The sequence below is a fragment of the Neltuma alba genome, unplaced genomic scaffold (genome assembly GCF_004799145.2).
Source record: "Neltuma alba isolate B1F8T4 unplaced genomic scaffold, ASM479914v2 tig00011905_pilon, whole genome shotgun sequence".
Classification (NCBI taxonomy): domain Eukaryota; kingdom Viridiplantae; phylum Streptophyta; class Magnoliopsida; order Fabales; family Fabaceae; genus Neltuma; species Neltuma alba.
The window spans coordinates 7,162-28,992 of record NW_021636502.1 but is presented as its reverse complement, the minus strand read 5'-3'; the positions used below and the strand labels follow the sequence as shown (position 1 = coordinate 28,992).

At 31.8% G+C, this 21,831-nt stretch overlaps 1 protein-coding gene across 1 annotated transcript; it reads right to left on the bottom strand.

The window, feature by feature from the left end:
* Nucleotides 1-934: 934 nt before the first annotated feature.
* Nucleotides 935-14,925, bottom strand: LOC114719318 (TMV resistance protein N-like). The gene is made up of 8 exons (XM_028904805.1): nt 14,825-14,925; nt 14,287-14,739; nt 13,636-14,130; nt 13,039-13,549; nt 10,381-10,560; nt 9,829-10,128; nt 9,349-9,578; nt 935-1,082 (listed from the first exon to the last, which is right to left on the bottom strand). The coding sequence occupies exons 1-8, from the start codon at nt 14,923-14,925 to the stop codon at nt 935-937; spliced, it is 2,418 nt and encodes an 805-aa protein (XP_028760638.1).
* Between the last annotated feature and the right edge of the window lie 6,906 nt (nt 14,926-21,831).

Below are 21,831 nucleotides of genomic sequence, written 5' to 3'. Positions count from 1 at the left end.
ATCATCTAATTAATGGCAGATCATGAGACATCGTGCAAATGTGCCTATTGGAGGTAACAGGTCAAGAAGAGCATTCAACGCTTGAAAACAACCTTTTCATTGATTATATTTTCACCATGATCAAATGAAAGTGGGCTAAGCACAAGAATGTTAATTTTGATAGAATCACATTTGAATGTTAACATGATTTTTAATTTTTGACAAAAAAGTTGCTCATATTCTATTTCTCTCCACATAATGCATCATCTTTACGTTCTTCTAAAGATTGAGTATAATAAGGAAAAATATGTATCACAAAAAATTTCAGATGTGATTAAATAAGAAGCATTTTACTACATTGAAATGATGAGCAAAGGTTGAACAAAGACTTTATATCTGCAGACAAAATTTCAAGGTTATATATAGATGAATGAAAGGTAGTTGATGTTGAAGTCTACTTATCATGTGTCATATTTCTGTTAGCTTCTCACTAAACGGCTATATATGCCCAACCGAGATTTTTATGCAATACAATCGATCAGTCTAATGGAGTAATTTATAGATCAATCAAAAAGCTATAAAATATGAGCCATTTACAAAGATCAAGCAAAAGGCCAATAGAACCGGTCGCAAGGTGCAGGCTAAAGTGCACTTGCTCCAGTTATGGCTCAAAATCAAAGAAGAGGTCGTTGTCATCTGTTCGAAAGTCTTCTAGGATCCATAGTCACTGCAGCAACCCTGAAATTAAGCACTGGGGAATGAAGAGAATGATTAGGGTACTGAGAGAGATCGTGCCTGGAGGTGGTGACCAAATGGGTTCTGTCAGTGTTTTAGCTGAAGCTGTGAGATATCTCAAGTCTCTCAAGGTGGAGTCTGAGAAACTTGGAGTTGCACTCTGAAAATGAAAGTTGGACACTTCAGTTGTGTTCCTGTGGAAATAACCGAAATGTATTGGCTACCTTCTTTGAAAAGCACTCCTTCCGGTCTCTCTCCTTTCTTTGGCAAAATTTTGGCGAGTGTCTTCTCCTCCAAATCTAAGGAACACATCATACTTGGTAGCAGGAGGAGAATCCGTTTGAGTCAATATAACATCATCTTCAGAACTACAGATGGAAACAAATCGTGAGCAAATTATATGTAGGAGCAAATCAAACAAGAAAATAAAGAGTGTGAGGTTATTTAGAAAAAGCTAGCTTCCTAGTAGCAATAGCAACAGGTTGGTTACTATTACGCGAATGAGAGATGAGTCTGATAGCTTTGGAAATTGATACTCCCAATAGGATCAATAAAGCCTTTTGGAGCATTGAAGCAATGGTTGTGATAGCAGTCTCTAGCTTCAACCTTCAGCAAGGTAGCTAGGGACGAGATTATCAACACTAGAAGAAAGAAGAAATAAACAATTTTTTTTGAAGAATTTGTCCCGTGAGAAGAAAACACTAAAAATTTTAGGGAAGTGTTTGCAAAACAGTATATTTTAATAGGATGAAGCAAGTGGAAGAGAAAAAGAAAAGAATTAATGGATAGTATTAACCTGGTGGATGTCAGCTTAATTAGCTCACAAGGTCTAAAACATGTTAGTTTCGAGCTTAATTTGCAGACGTCCTCCTCTTCAATCAAGTTCTTCAGACAAATTTAACGAATAATTAATAATTGAATATAATGAAGTTTTTAAGGATTAACACAGACACTAGGGAAAATACTGGTAAAATTGGAGATGGGTGGGATCAAGCAAGTGGATCATGAAAAAAAGAGAATATGCATTGTTGGTTTATATCTATAAGCATAACAACGAAATAGGGAGTGATTAAGATGAAAGAAAGAACAAGCACTTTGCTTTTAATTTTATAATATAATAAATAAATCAACTGTTTACTTCATTTGAAAAAAAATTGAATAAAATAAGTGAAGACTTTGGTCAATAGATCTACGACTGTAAAGCAGCTATAGAGAAGAATCAATCAACAGCTAGCACTAGGAGAAGAAAACAGAAATCTTTTGCAGAATTTTTCTACGGAAATTCCAGGGGGAAATGTAGGGAAACAGTAGGAGGATAATGGATCCATTGGATAAAGCGAGTAAAAGAGAAGAAATGTTGTCACCAAAAAAAAAAACAGAGAAGAAATGAACCTGGATGGATGTGGAGGGAAGCAAAAAAAATAGCTCTCACAAAATGGCAGCTTCAGAACTTGCAAACTCTTGAAACAAGCTCTTCGGTTCAGATTCAGAGATCATCAAATGCCTCACTCGCATGTATTTATCTCTGTTTCAGAGGCTCTTTTTCCAGTTTCCGGGAAGCTCTCACATGTCGATGGTGTTGCTGTGTTGCATGGCTGCTTAATCGTATGACTTGAACAGCTTTACAAAATGTTCATAAAAATTATTCCCTTGAATTTTTAATATAAAAATTAAATGGGCTAATATAATACATAATTTTACCTTAGATCTCGTAAATTTTAAATACATGATTTTAATTAGTTGCAAGAAATATAATGATGTTTACAATTTGCAAAATTGTCGTATATAGCATTAAAGTGGTGATGTGGACTCACTAGATAACACCTATCTGAATTGTGTAGGAATAAAGGATTAAAAAAAAAAATATTTTTTCAAAACACAGTTGTTCGGTCTCTTTTTTCCCTCGTCGTTTGTTTGAAGAATTGCTCACTACGCTGCATTTTGAGAACTCATCTCTTTCTATACAATCATTCTTTGTATTACATTTTGAGGACCTGTTCTGCCCTTTTTTTTTTTTTTCCTTTTATCCATACAAAATCCAGTTAGATGTTATTTGGTGATTTCATATCATCACTTTAACACTGTGTATAACGATCAGAAGAAATTTTAGCAATGTTACACATTTTAGGACTAACGTTTTAAGATAGCGTAAATTTCAAGGACTTAAATCATAGAATTGAAATTTGAGGGGCTAAAATTAAAATGGACTCAAATTTTAAGAATAAAAAATCATATTAACCAAAACTAAATTTATAAATATTTAAAAAAATTATATAAGTTATTTTTTTTATAGAAGAATATGTTGTTTATCTAAATGACTTATTTGTCATTTGCATAGGATATTACTTAAGTGATAGAAAATTCTCTTAATATGTATCATTATAAAAAAAAATTATAAATTTGAGAAATAAAATACATTGAAATATTATATTAAAAGCTGACGAAGGGGTCGGACTCTCTCACCAAAAGGAGAGGATTCGATCCTGAGGAGTGCCACTTTGTTGTAACTCTAGTCGCAGCGTTAGGGGAGCCATCACTACAACATAGTAAAGTTGGGAGATTCCCACCTATCAGGCCAAAAAAAAAAAAAGGCTTGCTTGTTATGCTTCCATGCCCGTAGGGACAAGCCCTAGTAGATCAAGCGTTACGTGCCTTACCCTTGGGTCGTGAGTTAGCCCAAACCTTTTCCTAAAATTTCTCTATAAAAAAAAAAACTGAGGTAGTATATGTTTTTTAATTGAAAAAATGAATTAGCTATTTTTAGGCATATATTTTTAATGAAAATGGATTTTAATTACTTTTTCGAATTCTTTACCCCTTACCTCCGCTATCACACCTGCCTTCGGGTCAACGAATACTTCATTGAATATTTGGGCATTTTGTGTCTCTTTTTTCAAAAAAAATACTTCAAAGTTCAAATACATGAGAAGGCAAAAGGCAAATATATTGATTCGAACTGAGATCAACATGAAATCGGCCCACTCAATTAAAATAATATAATTTAATTAAAAATATATAAAAATACTTATGTATACAACTTTGAAATAAATAATATTTTCTGGTAAAAAAAAGAGAAATAAATAATATTTAAATAAAAGAACATTAATTTGCAAGTAATTAGAATATTCATATATAAAGCATACATAATTCAACAAAAAAAATTCAATAAAGCATAAATATGATCAATTTCTATTTTTTAACTCAAAACGACGTGGTTTTAAATTTAATAATAGAAATATATATTTATAATCTTCTAGCTTAATCGATCCAAAATTTTTAACTATAATGGCCAAAAAATTGGTTTGTTGATTTATTGGCGTAATTCGCCAAACCAAGTTGGGCTAGCCAAAGCAATTAGAAATAAGTAGTGAGAATAAGGAAAAAAAATACCTTAACTCTTATGAAACTTGGCTCTTGTTGGGGTTTTGGCTATAATGATTTTCATCCCAAAGATAGAATTTATCCTGATGAAATAAAATTTAATAATAAACACAGCACCGAACCACTTTTATGATGTAGAGTGTTTGTTATATTTTCATAAATCTTAAAAAAATTATTATACTATTAAATTTGTTTAAAAAAATCTACACCTTTATTAATAAAAGAAATATAATTTATGGAAGTGGGTTTTCAAGGGGAATAACTATCATAAATTTGTAGTTTATACCACACTTTGAGGTTCTCTCTCTATCTCAAGAAAAAAAATTTAAGGAACTACTACTTTTTTATTGACTACCAAATATGTTTTTGGGGTCAACAAGTCAACTCGTCCCCGGTTTTAAGGGTTATTGTCACTTCATTGTCGTTTTATGTATCGACGTGTTGCCGTGTTGTTTCATTTGTCCTGCGCTCTCACACGACTTTTAGGGGCAAAAAGTTAGGATAGTATGGCCCACAATTCTTGAAATTTTTTAAATTCATTTTTCAAGAAAAATATTATTTACCAGCGAAAACAAGCGCACAAGAGTAAAAGCCATCAATAACAAACTTGAATTCGATCCTCTACTGTCTCTAGAAAATTACACACATATTTATAAACACACACAGACAAGAACAAAGTGATTGAAGTAATTTGAATAGTTGCGTGATCAAGTTATGTCTCACTATTGTTGAATCTACACCTAAGCTTTCAAGGTTTGGGGCTAACGTGCGATGGGATGTTTGGACGGACTGACATAGAATAATTTTCTTTAAATTTGAAAATTGCTGAAATAAAAGAGCATTGTTAAGTAAATTAGATTGCCAAACATTTTAATCTTCAAGTTTGCTAATGACAGAAAAATAGGAGAATTATATACGACGGAGACAGGTGGTTTTTTTGGTATGAAAAGACAATTTTTATTCACCATGAGTAAAATGATTATATAAAAAAAACCGGTCAGTCACATTCGGTCAATTTGAGCAAATCTCAAATGAACTGAAAGGAGAAGGCTAGCCGAGAATATGACAAACAAAGCAATTACCAATAAATCCAAAAACTAAGAGCAGGAAAAAAAAATACATGCAAAAACACACCTTACAACGTCGACCTCATAATTCAAAGTCAGCCGGGGAGAATCGAACTAAAGTATAAGCATCCTTTATGATGAGCAGAAGCTATTGAATAACGCCACTAAGAGTCAGAGCTCGGGCATGAGTATCCTATGGGGTATTGAAAAAGTCGCTGGTTAGATACACTAGAGAGTGATATTTTGGCATAAAAGGCGAAACAAAGACGTGCCTATGAACATGCAGCAAAGCTAAAACAGGTGCTTAAATATAATCCCCCGAGGAAAAAGAAAAAAGGATAACTCATTATCATCTTTAAACATAGAAAGCAAAGCACTTTGATTTCCATTCCAAAGTTGTCGAAGATGGCTGTGGCACTATAACATGCACAAGATTCTTTACGCAAAACCTTAAAGAAAGAGAATCCATATTGATACATTCCCCCGGGGGGGGGGGCTCACTTTTGTTTGAAGGCTTCTTCCTACTTGGATTGTGCGATTTGATGAATTTTAAATTATTATTGTTCACATAATTTTAATTTATAGATTTTATGAACTTTTATTATAGAAATGTACGAGTATTAAATAGGTGTTAAATAAAAGGAAATATTTTACAAGGTCCATAAATTTCTATAAATTAAAATTACACTCGGAAAATGAATACACATAACAAATTAAACTATGAGAACTCTTCCAAATTTTTTGGTACGCAGTTAAGATACCAGAAGACAAAATATCAGTCCCAAAAACAAAGGGCGGTGGAGACAATGCATCCATGGCCATAGCTCAAAGCCAATCAGGGGAATGACAATAGAGCAGTTATTATAAAGCCATACAAAATTTATTTTATATTGTTATGAGGGGGCCCTCCGTGATTTACTTATAAAAAGCAAAAAAAAAAATTCATAAAAACGTAATATTAATATACAATAAAAAAAATAAATGAGACTGGTTTAAATAATAAGTTTTTGACCTGAGAAATTTAAATAATAACTAATATCTCTAGATCTCTGCAAATAGAACAAAGAAATCATTATCAGAAAAATTATTTGACCAGTAATAATTAAAAGAATTCATTGCTGAACCGAAAATAATGAGCATCTTGTGGCGTCATCTCCAAGTAGCTATAAAAGGCAGAGAAAGAATGATCACGTAAAGCGGATATTGAAGAGACTTTTACACCTAACAGAGGCTGAATCCTCTATCACCCCTCACCGTCACAACAAGTCTAAAGTCAGTAATCACTAACCCTGAACTTGCCCCTTTAACACTGGCCCCAATGTTTATCTGCACTGGCCCAGTATCTCTTATGAATAAATAGAAATCCTTTTCGATGACGGTTAAAAAATGGATTTGACCCAAAGTCACACAACCATCAAGATACATATTTTCAATCTCAAGGGATGAGACGGATCCGGGAGTGCACCGAGATGTTTGAATCCGACAGATTGATGTGCTTTAGATTTGGAAAATGCTGAAAAAACAATTAGTGTTAAATAAATCAGAAAAATTATGACATGAGAGAAAATATATGTAACCTGATTTCCGTCCCAAAACTGTTGAATATTACTCTTAGACAATTCAAGTTTAATAAGATTTTCAGCACAAAGTTGTAATGGCACACATGCCGGTGGATATTCTTCCCAATTAAGAAACTTTAATTTTTCTGGAAGATAATTCAAATCTCTGCAAATATTCAGCTTTGAAAGCTCTTTCTGATTAGATTTAAAAACTTTGAGGACTATTAAATCATACATCTTTCGAAAATGACTAGCCCTCAACGTAGTCCTTTTTATCTTACTCCCATCCAAAGACATGCATCGAATTGCCTCAATTCCCTAATAATATCAAATCAAGGGAAACACTAGTATCATTACCTAAAACAATGACCATAAATATAGTAGAACTATTGAATATATCAGCTTCTAGAAGTATCTAAATTAATACCGCTGGATGCATTTTATTCAAAATTCCTTACAATTGGTGTTTTTCTTGGAATAAATGTATTTCTCAAAAATCATAAACATGCAGACACACTCATGCGTGCACCCATATGCATGGGCAGATATTTATAATCTAATTATAAAAGCAAAAATTCATTCAAAACACTTGGCTTACACAAAATTTTAATTAAACAAACGCTTGAGCTAAAGACTAACGACACGATCAATTACAAGACATCAAAAAAGGAGCATCCCATGGATCTCAAGAACTAGAATTAAAGGGTTCGAAACTTCCGGCGGAAGACGTACAGTGCCTCCTTCATATATTATATTTGTCGTCAATTTTCACATATTTTGTTTCAAATAACATTAAGTTATGCTCACACATGCATAGGCATATATCGCTTGATGAAAATTCTTCTTAGACTAATTTTATCTTCTAAAATAGGAGTAACACATCTTACAAAAGTCCTAGCTAATTTTAAATTATAAATCTTCTGAAAATTAATAATTGTTAATGTAATCATCTCTATCTTGCTCATGTCTAATGATAATCATTGAATTGCCTCATGCGCCTAGTGATCAAATTATGAGGGAAAAAACTAGCAATATGTAAAAAGTGACAAGATAATAAATATAAAAATTAAATTACCTTCCAACAAATAATAATTTGGACGAAACAAAAACTCACATAGGCAAGCGGGGACAATCATACGAAGGGCTTGCATGCACATGTTTGTATTATCTCCGATATTAAGACCCAATTGATTAGTTTGGACGAATTAAAAAATTTACTAAATTACTTAATTATAGCATATATTACATGATCTCTTTAAAATACTTATATGTATTATTAGATTATATATATCAATTCGTAAGTGAGGCAAATTAATTTGAAAAAAAATAAATATAAATATTTTAAAATAATTTAATAACTTCCTTAATTTTTCTAAATTAATCATTTGAATGTTATATTAAGGACCAAAGTTAGTATTTCATATAATTGCTGCTTCCTAAGGAAAAACTAGTGCATATAAAACCCCCAGCATATATAACATTTTTAAAAGTTTTCTTTTTATGTTCAAATTTAATAATTTGTAATTTTTTGCAATATTAAACTTTTATCATGAAAACACGTGAGTATGCATGTGCAGTGTGTGAGTATGAAAAAAAAATTATTTTGTTATTGTTGAAAAATGATAGATATCATAGTACAAGTTACATGGTACTCTATATATGGTGAATAATGAATAATTCCAAGGAAATTGCTCCGTAGTGGAAAATTATTTCTCCACTTATTTATAAATAAGTTATACAAAATACACACGAGAAAAATAACGAAAAATAAAACAAAGCAACATTAAGATTAATAATTTCTAGTTTCCAAAGTTGTGAGGAAGTACTCTATGAATCACACTTTAAAAATATATATATCCTTGATGTCACATAATGTGAAGGGAAATTTACCATCAGATCTGAGGTGAGAAAACCAAGTATAAATAGAATTTTTTTTTTTAAAAAAAGGTGTAAATGACCACAGTGCCCGTTAACTACGATCAACTCGGAATGATTGGTCAGTCAAGCAGATACATTTTATTATTCTAATTCCCAATAATAAAATTGCTTAGTAAGGAAATTGTTTGTCACGCTGGTTATCATATTCACATCACATGGAAAGTAACATACGCAAAAAAATGCAGTTATTGTGAAGCCAAAATGAGATTAACAACTTTTATGTTATAAAGTTGTGAGGAGGGCCTCCGTGAATTACATATGAAAAAACAGAAAAATTAATATTTCATAAAAACATAATATTAATATGCAATAAAAAAATAAATGAGACTGATTCAAATAATAATTTTATGGCCTGAGAAATTTAAATGATAATTGATATCATTAGCATCGCTTCTCAAAGTAAACTAAGCGACAATTATTGACATCACTATCTGAACCATAGCGGAAGCAAAAAAAAGGACGATGTGGTGGCGTGCTCTCCAAGTAGTTATAATAGACATTGAAAGAACGATGAGGTAAAGGGGATATTGGGGAAGAGAATTGTACCGCCAATAGAGGCTGAATCCTTCTGCAATGTTCTTTAAGTGATTTGTGGAATATTGAAGCTTGAGGGGATGATGCTACAACCTGTATTATTATTCCTAATAATAATATCACTCTCTTTTAATGTCACTCTCCTCAATAATGACCAGCGAGGGATGCTGTTAGGAATAAGTAGTATTGTTAATAATGTGTGGTCCCTCTTACTATCATGCTCATCGGCACCTTCTTGTTCATCTTGCATTAATGATAATGTCATCTCTACTACTTGATCACTTTTACTACTCATTTCTCTTTCATTCTCACTGATCATTTCTCTATCATCCTCATCCTCTTTTTCATCATCTTCCACACCCCTTTCTTCTCCATCACCCCTCACCTTTACAGAAAGACTCAAGCTATGATAGCGGAGAACAACAGCATCGTAATCATTATGAACATCAGAGGCATGATGTTGGTTGAAATCATGCCCAAAATCAATTGGACCCTCTAACCATTCAATTATATATCCTCACAAATGGAAGTAAAGTCGCCAAACTTTGTATTCCCATTCTCATGAATTCTGCCGTCTCTACCAATGGCATTCTTTCATGCTTAAATCCAGCACCACACGTCATCTTGCCACATACCAACACCTTCATTGTCACTTTATTGAATGTCAAATTGGGAACATCCAAATAATTGTGCACAATCACTAACCCTGATGAATTTCTCCCTTTCATACTGCCCCCAACATTTATCTGCATCGGCCCACTATCTTCTATACATAAATCGACATTCTGTTCCGGGACAGTCGAAAAATGGATTTGACCCAAATTCACACAACCATCAAGGCGCAAAGTTTTAATCTTAGGGGCTTGAGACAAATCTGGGAGTGCCCTGATATTTTTTGAATCCCATAGATTTATTTCCTTTAGATTTGGAAATTGCTGGAGGGAAAAAAAAGCAAAGTAATAGTGTTAAATAAATTACATGACTACACGTATGTACAATTTACTCAAGAATTTTTCTAATGCCCATTACAAGATCAGTTGGACTCCCCGCAAATGGTACAATTACTACTCAACCATCAGTTTAAAGACAGTAATAGAGCAAAAGTTTGCATTGTGAATTATTTTAGTCAATGTTTCTTAAAATCACAACCAAAAAAAAAATTATGACATATGAAAAACTATGCATACCTGATCCCAAAGCTGTTGGATATTACTGTCTGGCAACTTAAGTTCGATGAGATTCTCAGCACAAAATTGTAACGGCACAGATGGTAGTGGATATCCTTCCCAATGAAGAAATCTTAATTCTTTTGAAAGATAATCCAAACCTTCACAAATACTCAACTTTGAAGGCTTTTCCCAATCTGACTTGTAAATTTTAAGGAACATTAGATAATGCATCCTTCGAAAATGACTTGCCCTCAATGTAATGCTTTCTATCTTGCTTGCATCTAATGACATGCATCAAATTGCCTCAATCGTCTGGTAATAGTATCAAATCAAGGCAAACACAATTATCTTACGTAAAAAGATGACCATAAAAACCATAGAATAATTAAATATATCAACTTTTAAAAATATCCAAATTAACAACTATATGCATTTTTGTCAAAATTCCTTACAATTCATGTTTTTTCCCTTAATATATGAATTTCTCAAAAATCATAAATACGTTGACACACCGATGCGTATACGGTATACCTATATGCATGCGCACATATTTATAGTATAACTACAAAGGCGACAAGTTATTTGTTTTCGATTTTCAAATTGGACTTCAAATATCAGTTAGTTATGCTCACACTGCGCATGCACGTATCGCTTAATGAAAATTCTTTTTGGACTAATTTTATCTTAAAGAATAACACTTATCACAAAAGTCCTAGCCAGTTTTAAAATATAATTCTTCTGAAAATTACTCGTTTTTCATGTAATTTATCTTCCTCATGTCTAAGGATCATTAGCATTGAATTGCCTCAGCCACCTACTGATCAAACTGTGGAAAAAAATACATAATATGTCAAAGGTGATCTCAGGCAAAAGGGGGAGGGGGAATAAAAAAGGTCAAAGGTGATCAAATAATAAATAGAACAATTAAATACATTTGTTTTAGAAATTTCTAAATGAATAGGCTTTTGAGCACTTTATTCAAACAATTCATTTTATCTTGCACTAAATAAATTGGACAAAACAAATACAATAGCAGGATGGTGGGTACAATCATACAAACAGGCTTACATGCACATGTTTATATTCCATATAAGGATTAACATAATTTTTATTCCCTCAAGTTTCTTTTCATTTTAGTTTTAAATCCCTCAAATTTCAAATAATAAGTTTTGATCTCTCAAGTTTATTTCCATCTAAAACATTTGCCTCCTATAATTTAACAAAAAATTAAAACATTTTGCTCTTTAAAAGTCCAAAACCCATTATTCAAAACTCGAGGAATTAAAATAAAAATTAGTGCAAATTCGAAGGTCCAAGAGTTATATTAACCCTTCATATAATTGCTACTTCTTAAAGAAAAACTAGTGCACATAAAACCCCCCGGCATATATAAAATTGTTCAGATTTCATAAGAAGTAAATTAAATTTTTATAAGAAAACGCGTGAGGGTGAGAGTATATGCATGTGCAGTGTGTGAGTGTACACCCAATCACTTTCATACTACATCAGTGATCAATTAATATAAAAAAGAGTAAAATACATTGAGTACGTCTCTATTTTACTTAAATTACAGAAACCTCCTTTTTATTTTGAAAATGTATATAAGTTTTCCTCCAAATTGAAATGTATGTTACACAAACTTCTCTTATATTTTTAAAATTTAATTTTCATCCACCCAACCGTTAGTTGACCGTTAAGTTGGACTTTTAAATTTTTATTTTGACTAAAATATCCCTCTTTAACATAAATGTTATTTAAACATTTATATTTATAAAAAAATAATTTTTGATACAATAAAAAATAATTATAATATATGTATTTTCAAAATTTTTAATTTGAATTATATTATAAAATTATATAATTTTAGTTTCTCATGAAATATTGAAACTTAAGATATTTGTTAAATGGTTAGAAAATATTTTGAATGATTATTTTCTTATCACATCATATAAATTATTCGAGTTTGGAAACTTACTTAAATCATTTAAATTTATGTTTGTATTAACTAAATTATTTAATTTTTTGGCCCAATAAGATAAAAACATTAAACAAACAGCAATTTTTAAAAATAAAAAAAATAAAATTAAGGTAAAGGAGAAAATCTTAAATTCTTGAATATAGTTTTAACCAAGATTTTGGGATTTAGTATTATGAAGGGTAATTTAGCAAATAGAAAGTATTTCAAGACAAATTTGAATTAAAAAAACATCTTTTTAAAATATTCTTAACGGAGTTAACAATTTAGATTTAAGTGTATGTTTTCAAACTAGAGGAGAAGTCTATATAATTAAGACAAAATGTAAGGGAGGTTAAAGTATTTTACTCTATAAAAAAAGGTCAACCTTTGTGGATAATTTTATAATTTATTGAAGATCATTCATGCTGTAAATTGGGGGGGGAGGTCATATTCGATCTCAAAACTTCAAGAAAACGAATATTTCAAAAGTTTGAGAAGATTAATATAATGAACCACATCTAATAGAAAGACTATGACCCCAGCCGATTTTAAAGGACTTCTTTCATTAAAAAAAAAAAAGGGGGGGCTGATTCGGCAAACATTGACAGTTACTGAAGATTTTGATGAATAAAAAAATAACTTTTAGGAAAATAAATGACAACATAATGAAACGTTAAGAGAATAAAAAATATAATAAAATCTAAAAGATAAATTATTACCTTGCCATTGATAGAAAAATAACGATAAATATCCTCGTGCCTCCACAGCCGAATGGGATTGTCAAGATTAGATTTTAATTGTTGCTTAGAAATCTCAAGACCCATATAGATTAGTAAAGCATGCATCTGAATTTCACCATATGTATCCACTGAAATGAGGGATCTCTCTCCAAGTTCACTTATCTGAATAGTTGCAACATCACCACATAAGCGTCTTGCACAATCCACAGAAATTGACTCTACTGCACTCACCAAAAATGCAAGATCAAGAAATACATCCTTCTGTGTGTCATCAAGTCCATCAAAACTCAATTTGAGCACATTAAAAATGTCATTGTGAGGAGTTTGATTTAGTTTCGCCAGAGCACTTTCCCACTCTTCTTTTCCTCTACTATAAAGATGGCGACCCAACACTTTCAGAGCTAATGGATTTCCTTCACAATGATCCACTACCCACTTTGATAACTCCAAGTAGTTTTCAAAAGGTTGATTTTGCTTGAAAGCGTTCAAACTAAAGAGATTAAGGGAATGATGCGGATCCAATTCCGGAACATGATATGTTGCTAGAGATGCGGAAGCATAAGTATTTTTAAGCACTTGCATATCTCTTGATGTGATAATAATTCTACTTCCTTCCCCAAACCAACAACAGCTTTGATTAAATCTTCAGCCGTTATAGAATTGTCCACATCATCAAGTACTAGAAGAATTTTTTTACGCTGAAGCCTCGTTCTTATAGAAGCGGATCTTAAATCGTAAGCATTAATATCGTCATCTATTAATAAATCCTTAAGGAATTTTTTTTGCAATTCATCCAATCCATTCCTTTCCGCCAGCTGTTGTCTCACATCTTTAGCAAAGCAGAGAGCTTCAAACTCTAGCTCCAATCTGTCAAATACAGCCCTAGCAAGAGTGGTCTTGCCAATACCGCCCATACCCCATATTCCCACAATGCGAGCTTCACTTAATAACTCTTCAACTTTTTGAATCTGATGATTGATCCCGACTAAGCCTTCCATGTGAATGGATGACTTGCGGTTCAATTTGCTCAAAACATCTTTGACAATTTTTTTGACAAGTTCGGGTTCAGGCCTAGCATAAATATAAATTAAAATAATGGTTATGTTTAATGCCCAAATTTAGGAAAGAAAATAAGAGCATCATGAGTAGAATAAAAGCTACCTGAAATTCTTTGAATCCCACCCAGATAGACTTGCTGATTTGATCAAAGCATTTTCCCACTCCTACACTCCTTTTTGGTCGTGGTTAAATCTCTGCTTGATCTCAGCAAATCCATCTCCAAATCTTCCATTCTGTTTCCGAATATTTGATGGATCTATGTTGTAGAAAATTGGGATGACTAGCCTTCCGTACTTATCCTTACATTTCATAATGTGAACGAGCTCATTCATACACCATGTTGAAGAAGCATAATCTTCAGAGAAAATGATTAAAGATATCTGTGATTCCTCTATTGTTTTCAGAAGGATCGGTGAGATATGATCTCCTTTGTCGAGCTTGTGATCCATAAAAGTATGAACGCCCACTCGGCGAAGTGCTTCATAGAGATAACTTGAGAAAGTGTGACGAGTTTCTTCCCCTCTAAAGCTAAGAAACACGTCATACTTGATTGCAGGAGGAGAAACAATAATACAAGAAGGAGAAGAAACCATGGGAATCGAATCACCAACATCTTTACAACTACAGATGGAAAGAAATCTTCACGAATAATACATATTGGTCTATCAGCAAACCATATAAAGTGAACATTTAAAGAACATGTTACCTATCATGAGGTGGAGAGATTAATCTGACAGCTTTAGAAATTGCTATAGCCAGCAAAATCAAGACAGCTTCTATAAGCATTAAAGCAAAGGTTGCATCCATGTGACTGTAATCTCTTGCTTTAACCTGAAACTTCTCACCAACCCGAAACTAACGTGATAAAGTAATATTTTTTGGCTTTAACTTCTCAGGAGGTGCCGTGGTTTGGCTCTTGATTAACGCCATAAAAGCATCAAACAAAATATCTAGGAAGTGGGAACAAGTTACGGAACGATTGATGCGAAAATGAAGAACCTCAATTAAATACAGTGAGTAAAAATACACGTGTTGAAGGCGAATGAGGCCGTGTGTTAATTTCTTGGGAAACTTATATTAAAGTCCCACCTGAATTAAATACAAAAAATTGCTTAAAATGATCAAATTAATTTGAACTCTAAAAATCTCGTTGCAAGAAATTTTATTAGTTCAAATACTAAATTACTTTCATCCTTTTTTTTTTGGTTGGACTGAATAAATTGATATATATTAATATATGTTTGTTTTCTGTGAAAAACAAAACGGTACCAAGCAAGCGGATCATGAGAAAACAGAATATGCCCAGTTCATTTATATAGATGTCTTTTTCACGCGTAACAAGGAAAAGACCGAGTGATTCAGGTGAAAGGAAGAACAAGCACTTTGCTTTTTAATAAAATAAATAAATGGGTCTTTTACTTCATTAAAAAAAGTTTGAATAAAATAGATGAAGACTTTAATCTATAGATCAAGTCCACCCATATCTTAGAAGGTTCTGGGGCTTTGTTTTTCAGAAGTTAAATTATAAAAGATTCTAAATGTTGAAGTTTTATTAGATCTACGACTGTAAGGTAGCTATGGAGGAGAATCAATCACCAGCCAACACTAGGAGAAGGAAAGAGAAAATCTTTTGCGGAATTTTTCTACGAAAATTCCAGGGAAAAGTGCAGGGAAAACAGTAGAAGGAGCAATGGATCCATGGGACAGAGCAAATGAAAGAGAAGAAATGAACCTGGATGGATGTGCAGGAAAGCGAAACAAATAGCTGCGCTCTCACAAAATGGTAGTTTCAGAACTTGCAGACTTGCTTTCTCTTGAAACAAGCTCTTCAGTTCGGATTCAATATCACCAAATGCCTCACTCACATGTATTTATCTATGTTTCAGAGGTTGTTATTCTAGTTTTCGGGAAGCTCCCATGTCAATGGTGTTGCCGTGTGGAACCAGTTTTGGTACTTATTGCCCTTAAACTCATCAGATTTAGATTATTCATATTTAGTTTGGATGGTTAAGATTTGATTTCTTTTTTACTTTTATTTGTTTTAGAAAATTATTTTAATAATGATGAAATCTAAAATAAAGATAATCTCTGAACTATCATTTTTTTTTTATAAAAAAAGTCTTTTCTATTTAAAAGAATTAATTAAAATTTTCAAATATGAAACATTCAAATCAGATATAAATGGTCCAGATTTAATGAGTTTAGAATACTCATCAAAGTGATAAGTACCGAAACTAGTTCCGTTGCGGTGTTGCATTGTTGGGACTTGAGCAACTTTACAAAAAGTTTCTTTGCACATATTCCCTTCAATTTTCTTTTCTTTTCCTTCCTTGATAAATTTAAGATCAGTCCCAAAAACAAGGAAAATTATTTTACATATATCCATATTTTTCTCAATTTTTAAAAATAAGGCGCCAAAAAACTGTAGAGATAACAAATTGAAAATAGCATAGCCATCTGTAAAATGATTTTCTTTAAAAATAAAAGGGGCAGACATGCATATGGGGCCATGGCTCTAATAGCTAGGCCTGATTATGAGGAATGATTTTGTCAAAAAAAAAAAAAGATTATGAGGAATGACAATGGTGAGATCTTTTCTGGGGAAAAAAAAAAGTAATATTGAGAAGGCAATTCATACATATATGTTTTGTCTTACACCAAAGATTAAAAATAAAAACCCATTTTGCTGACATTTATATTTTTCCGATTTTTATTAGGTATCTATATTTTTCTTTAAAAAAATTGGAAAAATGTTTTTTTTTTTTAAATTTCTTTCATTTTCTTTTTCAAGTTTCCTCTGTTAAAATTCCATTGGAAAATGCATTGAAAGACCAAGGAGAAGATCGCGTACTCTAAAATCGAAAAGGGTGGGTTTTTTCTACAGGTGAATAAAAAATTTAAAAAATATTTAAGCATAATACGATTTTTTAACCGGAAACGTAAAAAGAATTGAGGAAATAAAAACGAAAATGAGATCAACTTTTTTTTTTGGGGAAAAAATAGGATATGGGTCTTAAATTATAAAGAGTACGGAAATTTTCCATCTTTCATATCCTTTTGCATACATAATGTTTTTAATGACTTTCTAACTTAGTGGTATTAAAATTTCTGTATATGTTAAAGATTATGAATTTGATCTCAGCTAAAATCTCAGGTTATTAACTTATGCTTTTTTTTTTTGGATTAAAGGAATAGATTGGCTATTTTAAGGCATCACTTTTTGGTACTCATTACCTCTTACCTGCTCTATCATTCCTGCTTCTGGGGTCAAGAAGCCAAGTCAAGTCATCCAGCGTTTGAGTTTTGTGAATTGCTGGGTTGATTCATTGTATAACGAACATTTGTTGTCCCGCCCCACCCCTTATCTTTTGGAAAATGTTATGCCCTAGAGGGCTGAGTATCATAATAGAAGAATTTTAAGCTCAATAATAGAACAATTATATAATAGCCAGGTCTTTGACATAAAAATTAGTTAGATAATTTAAATAATGTTTTTAATGACTTTCTAACTTAGTGGTATTAAAATTTCTGTATATGTTAAAGATTATGAATTTGATCTCAGCTAAAATCTCAGGTTATTAACGTATGCTTTTTTTTTTTTGGATTAAAGCAATAGATTGGCTATTTTAAGGCATCACTTTTTGGTACTCATTACCTCTTACCTGCTCTATCATTCCTGCTTCTGGGGTCAAGAAGCCAAGTCAAGTCATCCAGCGTTTGAGTTTTGTGAATTGCTGGGTTGATTCATTGTATAACGAACATTTGTTGTCCCGCCCCACCCCTTATCTTTTGGAAAATGTTATGCCCTAGAGGGCTGAGTATCATAATAGAAGAATTTTAAGCTCAATAATAGAACAATTATATAATAGCCAGGTCTTTGACATAAAAATTAGTTAGATAATTTAAATAATGTTTTTAATGACTTTCTAACTTACTGGTATTAAAATTTCTGTATATGTTAAAGATTATGAATTTGATCTCAGCTAAAATCTCAGGTTATTAACGTATGCTTTTTTTTTTTTTGGATTAAAGGAATAGATTGGCTATTTTAAGGCATCACTTTTGGTACTCATTACCTCTTACCTGCTCTATCATTCCTGCTTCTGGGGTCAAGAAGCCAAGTCAAGTCATCCAGCGTTTGAGTTTTGTGAATTGCTGGGTTGATTCATTGTATAACGAACATTTGTTGTCCCGCCCCACCCCTTATCTTTTGGAAAATGTTATGCCCTAGAGGGCTGAGTATCATAATAGAAGAATTTTAAGCTCAATAATAAAACAATTATATAATAGCCAGGTCTTTGACATAAAAATTAATTAGATAATTTAAATAATGTTTTTAATGACTTTCTAACTTACTGGTATTAAAATTTCTGTATATGTTAAAGATTATGAATTTGATCTCAGCTAAAATCTCAGGTCATTAACGTATGCTTTTTTTTTTTTGGATTAAAGGAATAGATTGGCTATTTTAAGGCATCACTTTTTGGTACTCATTACCTCTTACCTGCTCTATCATTCCTGCTTCTGGGGTCAAGAAGCCAAGTCAAGTCATCCAGCGTTTGAGTTTTGTGAATTGCTGGGTTGATTCATTGTATAACGAACATTTGTTGTCCCGCCCCACCCCTTATCTTTTGGAAAATGTTATGCCCTTGAGGACTGAGTATCATAATAGAAGAATTTTAAGCTCAATAATAGAACAATTATATAATAGCCAGGTCTTTGACATAAAAATTAATTAGATAATTTAAATAATGTTTTTAATGACTTTCTAACTTAGTGGTATTAAAATTTCTGTATATGTTAAAGATTATGAATTTGATCTCAGCTAAAATCTCAGGTTATTAACGTATGCTTTTTTTTTTTGGATTAAAGGAATAGATTGGCTATTTTAAGGCATCACTTTTTGGTACTCATTACCTCTTACCTGCTCTATCATTCCTGCTTCTGGGGTCAAGAAGCCAAGTCAAGTCATCCAGCGTTTGAGTTTTGTGAATTGTTGGGTTGATTCATTGTATAACGAACATTTGTTGTCCCGCCCCACCCCTAATCTTTTGGAAAATGTTATGCCCTAGAGGACTGGGTATCATAATAGAAGAATTTTAAGCTCAATAATAGAATAATTATATAATAGCCAGGTCTTTGACATAAAAATTAATTAATAATTTAAATAGATTAAAAAATTAATTAAATTAATTATTTATAATAAACAAGTGTTATCTTTTCTAAAATACTCTTACTAATCATGTGAATTAGCTAGGATAGTTATTTGATAAAACATTTAACATGTGCAACTACTATAATAACTATCTTAAAAAAATAAATAAATATGAAAGACAAAGTGAATTGAGATATTATATTTAGAACCAAATTGGAAATCAAATTAGTTCTTATATTAAGCAACAGTATAATGTAACCCAATTTAAGCATAGAAAAAGGATGGGCATTCCATTGGTAAACAGAAAAATGAAGAATATTTAAGCACAAAAAGAATTGAGGAAATAAAAAGGCAAGGGATATATAAGCATGGAAAAGCTTTTATGAAAATGGATTTTACTTTTGGAAACTCCATACCCTCCTTCATATTTCTACATCACGTGGGCCATTGAAGTCAACTGGTCAAAGTCGTCCCTTGCCGTGCATTACCGTGTTGCTTTATACGCCATCCTCTTGCTCTTGGCAAAATTACACTTGACTGCCCCACTTATCTTCGTATCATAATTTGGGTAAAACTACGCTCTAAATATCCATGTATCATGAAAAAAATTTCCTTCTTTAGATTTTTCTTTCTTTGTTTTTTTTTTTCCCTTGTAATGCCCAACCCAAGTCGATTTTAGGCCATTACTAAGGTCGTGGCCCATAACAATAATATAGTCTATAATATTTGAATGTTTTTAATTGCTTCCTTAAAATTAGAGAACAACCTAAAATATGTTTGCATTAATCTTTGGATATAATTTTATATGTGTGAGAAAAATTTTGTCTAGTGAAAAGTAAAATAATTTTTTTAGTTAATTCTCGGATTTTTTAAACACCTCTTAAAGTTAGGTTCTTGTTTGAATTTCATTTGTAATTACTTTCGTCCCAGTAATAGAATCTATTCTAACAATATAAAAATTGATATATAATTAAACACATAGCATTACCCACCGTTGTAATGTACTCCCTCGCATGTCATTTCCTTATTAGAGCTTGTTTTCAACGTTTTCATTCATGTTAAAAAGGATTATTATATAATTAAATTTATTATAATATGGATAAGATGGGAGTGTAGTCTTCTGGTTTGTACTTGTACGTACATTCTAATAATTTAATTTAACTTATTATGTGCATAGAACCCCAGCTGTGAAGTGTATTGTCTTGTTTATGCATTAAAATCACATGAAATTAAATAGACACAGAGACTTAAAGGCAAATTACAGGCTTTTAATCACTGAGAATTCTGTCGTGTGATAGGCAGGCTATTTCACTCTTAACATGTCCCATCGCTGGATATATAAGCCACCAAGTTACTACTTATACGAAGGATCCCAGTACGTGGAATGATCAAGCAGCCAATAATTATCTTGGATTTGGCTGAACAACCATTCTTTATATATTATGTTTATATTTTTGCTTCTGATGCTGTTGGAATATTAGACTAGTCAGAGCATCCCTTTTTGTTTAACTTGTAATGTGTTTTGGACTGATTTAATTTGCTGTTTATATTGTGCAATGTGGTATTGAAGGTATAATGTTCATGAAAATATTGTAAACTTCATGGCTCCTGAGTTCATGAATTTTCCATCTATGGTTCCTAAATTTTTTTCGAGATTTGTTCGGATTAAAGTCACAGAGATAATCACACAATCGGAAAACAGATAATGACATCAAGTTTTATGCAGAAACTTGTCATAATATATATTTTACTCATTTAACCAACATTATATTGTTTATTGGGGAATTTTGTTTTTCCCCTCAAAAGGCAACAAATTAGTGTAGTGGTGAGGATTAGTAGTTTACAAAAGGTTTTAGTTTCAAATCTTCTATGTTCTTAATGTATTTATCATCTCATGGACACATATTTCAGAAGCAACCCATGTCCACCTGATGAGGCATAGTCATCCATTACCTGCATACTGAATAGCAATTCCATGATGTGAGATATTGATCTAGTAATTTAGATAAATCTTATTTAAGATGAATACATAAGCAGCTAGTGATTATTTTTTCCCTTTTTTAACTTAAGTATATATTTGCTCCTTTTAAGTGTACGTCTAAACCCTTAAATTTATAGTGTATTTTTAAACATTTAATCTTACATATAAAAGAGAAAAAGAAAAAATAATATTTCATAGAAGAAACTGTTAATAAACAATTAAAAAATAATTGAGACTCATTTAATAAACAATAATTTTTTGTCCTAAGAAACCTAAATAATAATTAAAGTGATCACCACCACCGCTCTTCATGTTCAACAATAAAGTCATAATCAGAATCAATTTCTGGCCTGAAATTATTAAATCGACATCTGAACCAAAGAACATGAGGATACTGATAGGTGGTGGAATATAAGACACGGAAAGAATGATCATCACGTAAAGCGGATATTGGCGGAACGTGGAAAGAGAGTTTTACATCCAAGTGATCCTTCTGCAATAATAATCATTAGAGTGCGCCAGTGATTTAAGGATTGAAACTTGAGCAATGCTGCAACCTACGTTCCCAATAATATCA

Excerpts from the sequence above, each read along its gene's own strand:
- LOC114719318 (XM_028904805.1), bottom strand. The coding sequence starts at position 14,925 with ATGGATGCAACCTTTGCTTTAATGCTTATAGAAGCTGTCTTGATTTTG. Across the intron at positions 10,129-10,380 it reads TCCAACAGCTTTGGGATCAG|CAATTTCCAAATCTAAAGGA; the intron begins GTATGCATAGTT and ends TTTTCCCTCCAG. Across the intron at positions 9,579-9,828 it reads AAGTGACAATGAAGGTGTTG|GTGAGGGGTGATGGAGAAGA; the intron begins GTATGTGGCAAG and ends CTTTCTGTAAAG.